The 11,138-nt window shown below is 35.5% G+C and overlaps 1 protein-coding gene across 2 annotated transcripts in view; it reads left to right on the forward strand.

The window, feature by feature from the left end:
- Positions 1-10,842, forward strand: part of NOX4 (NADPH oxidase 4) — a 223,993-nt gene extending 213,151 nt beyond the window's left edge. For both annotated transcript variants that reach the window (XM_027848190.1, XM_027848191.1), the window contains 2 exons: positions 1,023-1,123; positions 9,355-10,842. In XM_027848190.1, the coding sequence (XP_027703991.1) occupies positions 1,023-1,123; positions 9,355-9,475 (222 nt within the window). In that variant the 3' untranslated portion in view covers positions 9,476-10,842. The remainder of the gene's footprint in view (positions 1-1,022; positions 1,124-9,354) is intronic.
- Positions 10,843-11,138: the final 296 nt, after the last annotated feature.

Genomic DNA, 11,138 nt, shown 5'->3' on the forward strand with positions numbered 1-11,138 from the left:
AAGACATTCTGTCCCAAGGGCGTTCACCTCAGAATCTTGTGCTTAAAATTCCCTTTGATTATCCTTGAAGCTATCAATGCCTTCCAGTGGTCTGCATACAGCCTCTACCAGTAGATATGCTTTCATGAAGGTTCTCTGTGCTGGGTTGGGGGTGGGGGTGGTGGCAATAGAGAGGGAATATGAATGCACATTTGGCCTAATTTCCTTACAAGAAAATCTAGCATTGAAGAGTAAGGCTGACATGTGTAACTAGGCATCAATAACCACAGTGATAATAACCACAACAACTCACATTCCTATAGCGCTTTATGGTTGATTTAGTTCATTGATTATAGTTTGACTTTAGAATTTTTTTGTTTTTCATTTCTGAATCATCCTACACATTATGACTAGGTGCCATTCTACCACAGTTAATGTCCTGATTTCTACCTCAACTCCCTGTCTAGTACTCTGTCTGCTGGCAACATCAGATCCCTCTCTACTCTAACCCTCTTATTCAATTCCATTACTTTTTGTCAATTATAAGCATCATTTAGTCAATAAACATGTCTTGAGAGACCATTGTATACACTGTCACTGCACCAAGACCTTCAGATCATTCTTTTATATTAAACTTGTCATGGCTGTGAATATATTTCCAAATTTATGGTGCTCGTTTGTAGTATTTCACTTGTATAATTAGTTAGCTCTGACATTAGTTTTTGTGTTGTAACAGCATCTATAAAATATATATGCTGAGAATGAATAGTTAGATCACATTCTTTGTTGCATACTATGGTTGTTTAAACAAACAAGTCAAAGAAATTGTAATTTGTAATTTGTAAGAATGGCATTCAAGACAATTGTAAGGAAAAAGAGGAAAAGAATAATTCCTAAAAGTAACAGTTAATGCCTTGCCACTTAATTCTTAAATGTTCTTCATGATTTGGTAGGGAGCTATGGTGTTAGGAATGATGTTAGAACAATGGGTTATCTCAAAAAACCTGTAAGTCATGCAAAATAAAACATTGTATTTTTGGCAGAAAATAATCGGTGAAAAGTATCAAGCACTGAATTCTAGACTTTTTATTGGAAGACCTAGATGGAAACTTCTCTTTGATGAAATAGCCAAATGTAACAGAGGGTAAGTACTGATCCTACAGGATTTTGAAATGTAGTTAGTGATTAAATTAATATCATCACGTACTGTGCTTGCTTTTCTAAGGTATCATAGTAGCTGAAGTAAATGCAATATTGAAGTGTTTTAGGATGCATTATTAGAGGACTTCTTTTTTTAGATGAACTTAACATGGCAGCTAAGTGGTACAGATGATAGAACACTACATCTGGAGTCAGGCAGTCTTGATTGTGATTTTGGCCTGGAACACTATGCAGCTGTGTGACTTAACCTCTGTCTACTTCAGTTATCTCATTTGTAAAATGGGGATAACAATAGGACCTACTTCCCAGGGTTGTTGTGAGGATAATATCAGATAACATGTACAAAGTACTTTGCAAATCTTAAAGATCTATGTAAATATTGTTAGTATTAAAGAATGACTGTGAAAACTTGCACATAGAAATGCTGCAGTTTTCCACCTCAGTGGATTAAAGACTGACCCAAATAAGCAAAAATAATATAGTCCACTTACATCTCATAATGTCAAGGAGGTGACCTTGGGTTCTAGAAACCGATAACAGTAGAGAATCTAGATTGTTGTAATAGCCTTTTAACAGGTTTCCTTTCCTCCAGTTTTTTCCTCTTCAGGAAGCACTCACAGAGCCACCAAAATCATCTTTATGTGTAACTCTCACCACAACTCACTTGCAGAAAAAGCGTCTCTGCCTCCCTATTGCTTATAGAATCAAATACATGCCATTAAACATAAGGCTCTTTGTAATCTGATTTCATCTACCTTTCTACCATTATTTAATATGATTGCCTGTCTTATCTTCTACATTTCAGTCAAACAGATCTACTGTTTCCTGTTATCTCTAGGTACCATGCATTCAAGTAAGCTCAGCTCAGGTGCTACCTCATCCATGAAACCTTTCCTGATAACTCCCCATACCCATTCCCTTAATTGAAAATAATCTCTTTTTTCAACTTTTCTTAGAATGTTTTACCTGGGTCCCTCCTTTGCTTTTTTCACATTTTATTATGGATCGTCCTTATATGTCATATCTCTCCCCTCACCTCAAGTAAATTATAAGGATCTTGATGTCAGATAAAGTGATGTTTTTCATTTTGATATCTATAGGATCTAGCACAGTGCCTTGTGTCTTGTAGGTGCTTAATGAATGTTTGTTAAATTGAACTGAGATGAATCTAGGCTAATCCTGTCATAAAACAGATGAGGGAACTCAGGTACAGAATCAAGGGAGTTGCCCAAAGTTACATAGCTAGTTAAGGCTGACTTTAAGTGCTCGTCTTCATTTTGCTGCTCTGATTAGGACTACTTCCTTGAGGCTTTTTCAGGAATATTTCTCCTCCCTCATCTCCTGAATCCTTCCTCTTAGAAAATACACACACATATGTGTACACACACATGCACACACACACACATACACACACACACACACACACAGAGTCATCCTCTGCTTGGTTCTAGGAGCTGTCTGCCTTTTCATTCCTAGTTCTTAGTTCTACTCAGATTTCAACATGCTTCCAAGTTTCAGCTTTCCTGTGCTCACCTAGCCACCAACCACTAACTTCCCTAAGGTTCTATTGCCAGGGCTTCCTTTTTAAAGGTAAAATTGGTTATTCCTATACCTTCCAGACTCCCCATTCAAGACCAGTCTAGACACTTCTTCTAGCACTCTCTGTGAATATATTCAATGATTTCTTTTACTTTCTTTTCTACTTATTATCTTCATTCCCTTACTCAGATGGAATTTTTTGTTTCATCCCATCTACTGCTCAGCTGTGCCAACAATTCATTCTTGGTCAGTAGCTTAGCCAATACAATTTTTTCTTCTCTCTTTCATCTTTTCTCTTCTTTTCTCTGTTACAAAAGAACATTTTCATGAAGAAAGCATGGGTATATGTACATATATATGTATATATTTGTAAAATATAGATCTTATCTTTTCATATGATGGGCTCAAGTCCAGCCATGTCACTGAGTTGAATGAAACTGATTACATCTGCCCCAAATGCCTAGTATTCCTCTAGCCAGAAAATAATTCTGAACCAGAATTCAGACATTAAGCCCTAAGTACAAAGGAAGTTAGTTAAAAGCTAACTTGTATAAACACTTGAAAATACTTTTTGAAACTGGAATGTCTGTGATATGGTTTCATAAAATATAAAGGGGGGGAGAAAATAGTGTTCATAACATGAACACATATTATGGTATTTAGTGCCTTATAAAAATAGGAATGATGGAAAATTAATGCCAGCCAACCAGACTTGACTATCTATACTCTGACCCCACTCTATATATCCCCAAAAGAAAATATAATTTTTTTGTTAGATACTCCTCTAATATTTCACTGACTGTATAAATTTTATCATTGTCAATTTTTGTTGATATTGTTGGGCTATATCAGATGCACTGGACTGGCTCAGATCACTTCACTGTACCTAAATATTCCTTGGTTTATGATCATGTATTTGCATTTGGGTCACCAGCAGAGGAAACTCTTCCTTATTTGGTAGGGGAAGGGAACAAGATTTATTAAGCACTTGCTATGTACCAAGCACTGTGCTAAACTTTACCAATATTATTTAATTCTGTCTTCCCAACAACACTGGTTGGTTGGTACTATTGTTTTTCCCATTTTACATTTGAGGAAACTGAGACAGAGAGAGGTTAAGAGATTAGCCTAGAATCACACAGCCAGTAAATATCCAAGTCTAGATTTGAACTCAGGTCTTCCTGACTTTAGCATTCTATCTACTGTGCTGCCTACCTACCTCTATGGTAATGTAATTTAGTTAATGCTTATACAGCATTTTGATGTTTGTACAGCTCTCTACATATAGTAGTTCATTAAGCAACATCAAACTCTTTCATGTAGGTGTTATTATCCTCATTTTAAGGATGAGGAAACTGAGGCTCACAGAATTTAAGGGACTCATTAAATCTACTTACTTAAGTCTATTACTGTTTTGACTACACCATGATAATTACCTAGCATAGATGAGCTGACTTTTTCTTCTAAAGAATAAAATCATAGAATCATGGATTTACATCTGAAAGGGACCCAAGAAGCCATATAATACAACCCCCTCATTTTATAGCTGAGGCTCAGAGAATTTAAATTACTTAACAAGGCTATGAAAGTAGTATCAGAAATAGAATTTGAATTCAGGACCTCTGATTCTGAAGTCATCATACCTCAGTTTTTTTTTTTAAATAAGATAATGATGAACATATTATAGCTATATAAGTGACATCTGGTAGCATTATAGCATAAGGGGAGAAAATTGCCAGCCTGAAAGTCTAAAGATCTGCATTCTAGTCCCACTTCTTCCATTTAGCTTTCTGTCCTTATTAACTTAAAAGTCACTTAACGTCTTTGGATCTGTTTTCTCATTTTGAACATCAGCAGGTTGGACTAGATATGTTTTTAGGCTCTTTCCAGTTCTAACAATATGGGGGTTTATGTACAATCAAGATATCTCATTTGAAACAAGGATAGGAAGGTTCCATACTATCTAGAATGAGTTAATTCATGTCTCAAACTTTTATTTAACTGTACTTGTCTTCAGTTGTTGTTCTCATAGTAAATACTGGGGTCCTGCCAGCTTAATTTACAGCTACCTTAGAAATCACATTAAAACTTTCTGCACCCTGTTTCTCAACTGTTTTTCAGCAGCAGCAATCTCAGTGTGAACTCCATTCTGAGGCTATTCACACTGGTAAAGTTATTCTCCTAAGTGTGTGGATATTCTTGATACAACAGAAGGGAGAGAAAATTTTTTTTTTAAATTCTTAATTCTACACTGTTTCTCTCTAACTAAAATTTATTAAGAAATAACATGGCCACTTTTCTGTGAGTACCTTCTTTACTTTAAACCTAGAGTCAGTGAGAACTAGTAATTGGAAGTGGTATAGATCCCTTTCAATTTGATATGTCTCTATCAACAGCATGTACTATTGCCCCAGCTTCTTCCTTCCATCTCTGTGGAAGAGAGACTATAAATCCTCACTTGGCTATTGCAGGTTTAGCATGATATGAACTTTGGTTCATGCTTTTTTGCTTTTAAACAATTAAGTTTAAAAAATAGGAAAATTTTAAATGATGAAATTTCAATTTGCTTTAATATATGTGTATTAAGTTCCCTTTCTCATCACTCTCCCATTATCACTTCATAGGTGGAAGTTTGCCCCCCCCCCCCACCCTGGATTGAGAGATATTTTTTCCTTTTTTTAATTTGTCATGAAAAAAAAAATCATCACCAAGAGGCCAATCTCCTGGTGATGTATCTCCTTGTAATTAGCTAAGTTAGTCCTCAAAAAATGGAGATTGTCTGTTCCAAAGGCTAAAATCAAAGCTGTTCCAGCATGGTGGAACTTATCAGAGGCTTTGCTCCATTGCCTCAGCATTCAAGAAACAAGGATCTTCTCCACGCTACAATGAGACATCTGAATAGGACTTTCAGAGAACCTTTTCCTCAGGTGATTTTATAGGAATATTTAAAATATACTAAATGGAAAGAGACATGATTTTGTTTATGAATTTTCAGCAGGAGACAATAGCAACTGATCACATCTGCCCCAAACAACTTTTATTTCTGTAGCCAGAAAATAATTCAGACCCAAAATTCAGATATTAGACCCTAATAACAAAGGAAGTTAGGTAAAAGCTAACTTGTACAAACACTTGAAAATATTTTTTAAATAGGAATGTTTGTGATATTATGGCTTTGTAAGGGGAAGAGGAGAAAAGAGTGTTCATAATATGAAAGCATATAAAACAGGAGTGATGAAAAATTAATGCCAACCAACTAGACTTGACTATCTATAGCCTGAATCTGCTCTACACATCTCTAAAAGAAAATATAATTCCTTATTAGATATTCCTCTAAGAATTCTCCGACTCGCTGATCTTATCATTATCAATATCCCCTTTGGTTACTCAGTCTGTCAACAAGTAGAAAGTACCTACTTTGTGCCAACCATTCTACTAGGTATTGAGGATACATCAAAAAGCTGTACTGCCCTTTCCTCAAATATTATGTTTGAAAATCTAGGCTAAGTGATACATTTTAATTGATATGAAGGATAGATTGATAGAATTAAAGACAGGAAGATGTAAGGGGCTACAAGGATAAAAATGAAACATTCCCAGACCTCAAGGAGTTATTGGTGTGTGCGCTCCCTCCACAATGTGCCCCATGCATGTCTTCTTATCCAATGTGAGCATGTCCTTGCATAAGTTCCATTTGGCTTGTGTATGTATCGGGGAAGAAACAAGGTGAGGTAAGACTTCCATTTTAGCTAATTTGGACGTTTCTGGTTAGTTACAGTGTCAACCATTGTGCTGCTTTTAGAACCAACTTCTGATGAGGGTATTTGTATTCTGAGCAGGGATAGAATCCTGGAATCATGTCACCTTCCTTGAAGTTGCTTAATTAAGAAATCAAAGTTACCAATAAACTAGAGGGTCATTTATAACTAATTGGTCTGGAATCATTGAGTTGTTCTTGCTTTTTTATTGGCTCATGTTGCTGTGTTTTTTTTTTTTTTGTTAAACATTGCCCAATAGCTCAGAAACTGGGCTGTATTTTTGAACTGTCTCAGAGGAGCTGATGTGCACCATCTGCTGTTGATATTTTATATTACACTATCACTGTCTGCTGTGGGACCACTTTTTAAAGGATCATTGATTTAGAGCCAGAAGGAATTTTAGATTTCATTGAGTCCAACCCTTGAATTTTATAGTTGAGGAAACTAAGGCTTAGAGAAATTGAGTGATTTTCCCCAGGACACACAGCTGGTAAGTATAAGACTGGAATTTGAACTTACATGTTCCTGTCTTTAATTCTAGTAATCTATCCTTTATACCAATTAAAATGTATCACTTATCCTAGATTTTTAAACATAATATTTGAGGAAAGGGCAGTACAGCTTTTTGATGCATCAGCTACTTTTTGAGATAAAAAATACCACATAAATGGAAAGAAATGGAAAGGAAAGTGAGGAATAGAAGACAATGTGAATGAACATATTTGTTCATACTGCTTTATGCAACAACTTAATATAATTTATGAGTATTAAAAATAACAATAATGTTCATGTTACAAAATGGGATTAACAAATAGGAGAAAACTAAGAAATGTTGACAATCTATTCAGAGAAGATTAAGACTTACTCAAATGAAAAAAAAAATTAGAGAATGAGTAGACTTTTGCTTCTCAATTTCCTGTAATTAATAGCTTTTGTACAAGAGAGGTATTGGATCCATTCATTCCATATGTAAGCAAATGTTTACGAGGTACCTATTACATGAAGAGGTAGACTCTGGGATGTATACTAAAATAAATAAGAAATAATTCCTTCTGTCAAAGATCTTATTTTATGTTATATTTTATGTATGCTTCTGAGGGCTGCCTTTTTCCTCCCATTAAAGTTTTCTTTGCTCCTCATCACTCCTCCTTCTTTCCTTGGCATTTTCATTATTCTGTACCATCCACCTTCTACCTCTGCTATAGGGGATCCAAGAAAAGAAGAGTTGAGATAAAGATAAATTCAAGGCTTCACGTTTTAACTGGAAGATTGCATGACACCACCCTGCACAGTCAATGTGCAATTCATCTAGGACTACACTTGTGGGCTTCCTAACTGCCTCATACACTTATATCTATCCAGGAAAATAGTAAAACAAACCAGATTTATGCTTTACATTATAACCTAAAGAACATGTTTTCCACAACAATCCTGGGAAGTAGGGAGCAGAATATTAGTATCTTATTTTACAGATGACCAGAATGAACTTTTATTTAGTGAAGTGCCGACAAACATGCTACTAGGGTTTGATGTCAGACTCAAACATATTATATTCCCTAATTTAAATATCTAATTAAGATCCTCTAAACTGATTATTTGCCACACCTTTAATTAAAGGTGTATATTTTAAAGAGGGTACCATTATTAGCAGCCCAGTGGTATGCACTATAGCACATCAGTTGAGCTCATAAGGATTTGTGGAATTTACCTTGATGTAAAGGCATTCCAAGGATGTCAATTTCCTCACCTGTACAATGAGAATTAAAATTGCATCTGCTTCACAGGTTGTTTTGAAGCTCAAATAACGTGCTGTATGGAAAGCATTTCGCAAACGTTGAAGTGCTATGTAAATTCTGTAGTTTCATAGATTTAGAGCTAGAAGAGACCTTACAAGTCATCTAGTCTAACCTCCTCATTTTACAGAGTGAGAACTTGAGGCCAATTGGATTAAAAGACTTGCTCAAAGTCCAAAAAATAATAATTGGCAGAGTCAGGACCTGAATGCAGACCTTTTGGCTACAAATCTAAGGCTTTTTTTCCTCTCTCTTACAGGAGGGATATAAGTTCTTGTTATCATCATCATCATCATCATCATTATTGTTAATTTATTCAACAAATATTTATCATGTGCCTTTTGAGTACAGAGCAGTGAACTGGACTTTAAGGTAGACAGAAAGCTTAGCTAAAGCATGGTCCCCGCCCTTGTGAATTCTATAACCCTGTTGAAAGGTGGGGTAGGGATAAGATAGAAAGATAACTACAATATACAATGTCTCCTGTTAGGTATATTAGAAAGTTTCAACTAAATGCTTGTATTCAGGAAGTGGGGGGAGAGGATTTGTTTAGTTTGTTTAGACAATGCTTTAAGGACAAATGTACATTAATGAATAGTAGGAACCCTCTTGATGAAGTTCACATGTGTATGAAGTTATTGATTTCATATACTCATTAATTTTTTGTTTTGAATTTGAATTGAAATTAGTGGTTTTAAAATGATTTCTTGGAATGGAAAAATTCTTCCTTCATTTTCTTTATTGCTCATTTCCAATGAAGAATCATTGGAACAGAAATATGAGGTGATTCATGAGAAGAAAATGAATGGAGAAAATCCCTAGACTGGGAATCAGCTGTCCCAGATTGGTGCTGGTAATCCATTATGGAAAAGTATTAGGAAACTCACTTATACATTTTATTAACTAGAATTGAATAGGTACTGATAGTAATATTGCATCCAGAGATCTTGTCTGGGCAGAATGAGGTAAATAATGTGCTTTATAACGTGCAATAATCAGAAGAGCTTTCAATAGCCATTTTGATATGCAAGTCATAATTCATGTAATACATTTATCTTCATGTACTGAATTAATTATCTCTGTGGCTTTCTACTCCCTACCCCCACCTTCCTAATTCTTCCCAGGAAAACAGTTGGTGTTTTCTGCTGTGGACCGAGTTCAATTTCCAAGACCCTTCATCAGCTGAGTAACCAGAACAATGCTTATGGGACAAAATTTGAATACAATAAGGAGTCTTTCAGCTGAAAGCATTTGGGAACTGACAAGGACAAGGATGGACTCTTCGAAAGGATCTAGTGCAATTTTTGAAACTTCTAAAGTCAGCCACAGCCAACAGATAATGAGTGCCCAAGAATAGTGAGGTTTTCTTATTTATGATTATTTAAAATGTTAATGTAGGGGAGATGGCAGGATGATGATCCATCTACATGGGTTTAATCTGGGAACCAAAGAGGATCAGCAAAGTGTGGACTGCCATGATTTGGTGTTCAATGCTTGCATGAAAAAGAAAGCCATTAGATACACACTGTTGGTTTTATGGCTGATTGAAGAGCTCCCCATTGAGTGGCTGAACTTTCTCCACATGAGGCTGATTGTCTCTGTCATCCTTCAGTTATTTTTGGTTGAACAGGTTCCAGATTGATCAAAATTAAAAATTCACATATAAAGTCAGACTACCTTCTGTGCTTTGTATACAAACAAAATAGCTTTAATTTGGAAAAAAAAAATCCAGGCAAAGGTATTAATACTTTAGACACAGCAACCCAGGACACTATTAATACGGGTACTCTGTCAACATCTAGCCACCTCACTACTGATGCTGGTACCTCCATTTAACTCCTGCAGCTCCTAGGCTGTGGGATGGAAGTTTATGTGAGTATGGATATGGGATATATATTTTTATGTTTTAATTTTAGCCTTGTATTCAGTCCAGGGATTCTACTGTTCCCTGACAGGGGTTGAACCAAATGCCCTAATAGTCCCATCTTTAACAAACAAACAAACAAACAAACAAACAGCCTGAGTATCAGAGGACGTCTTCTACCAATTAGCTTTATAGTCTTGTCAAAATCATCTGACCTCTCTGAGCCTCAGTTTCTTCATTTGTGAAATCAGGAAGGGAATTGGTGTAGACGACTTCAAAGCGCTTCTTTAAAATTTCATGAATTTATGACCCTTCTTTATAAAAAAAGGAGGAAAATAGGATATTATGTGTGTACAGTCTCTAGGTGATTGTTTCTCTCTCCCTTTGAGCAAAGATGCTCTTTGCATCTTTTCATGGTAGAACCCTTCTTTGTTAAGAATCTACTTAATATTCATTTGGAGAATAAAAGAATTCACTTCTTTTTTAAGCTTCCACAGAAATAAGATATTTGTGGGCATTCCTTGACTGTGGAACTCTCTGAGATCGCTGAAAGTGCAGTCACTTTACATAAGCAGGGAGTGGCTATTTTACCAGGCAGGTGCCACTAGAATTTTTGCAATTTAACTCTGGCATTAAGAATCAGTTATTACAGGTTACAGAGCTAATAACTCCAGTATTAAAGATGTTATCTTTGCAACATCTAATCTCAGCAATGATATGTAATAAATATTCTTAACATTATACTCAATTTCTGCCTCCTACTACTGTTTTTTTTTAAACTATTACTGAGACTCCAGTTAATGAATCATGGAATTCTTAGCTCAGAAAGGGATAGGTTTGCTTCACTGCAAAATCAAAGTCTGTGCTATTTAAATATGTGCATATCTTTCAATTACACAAATCTGGGACAATGGTTTAATCAGGATGGCTTAGCATGCAAGTTTATTTCTACATAACATAGTTCAATATCATTTAACAAACATTTTTGAAGTATGCTGAAGATACAAAGATGAAAAATCACAGTCAGTTAACTAGCATTTATTA

Source organism: Vombatus ursinus, unplaced genomic scaffold (assembly GCF_900497805.2).
Source record: "Vombatus ursinus unplaced genomic scaffold, bare-nosed wombat genome assembly UNPS02005659.1, whole genome shotgun sequence".
NCBI classification, from domain to species: domain Eukaryota; kingdom Metazoa; phylum Chordata; class Mammalia; order Diprotodontia; family Vombatidae; genus Vombatus; species Vombatus ursinus.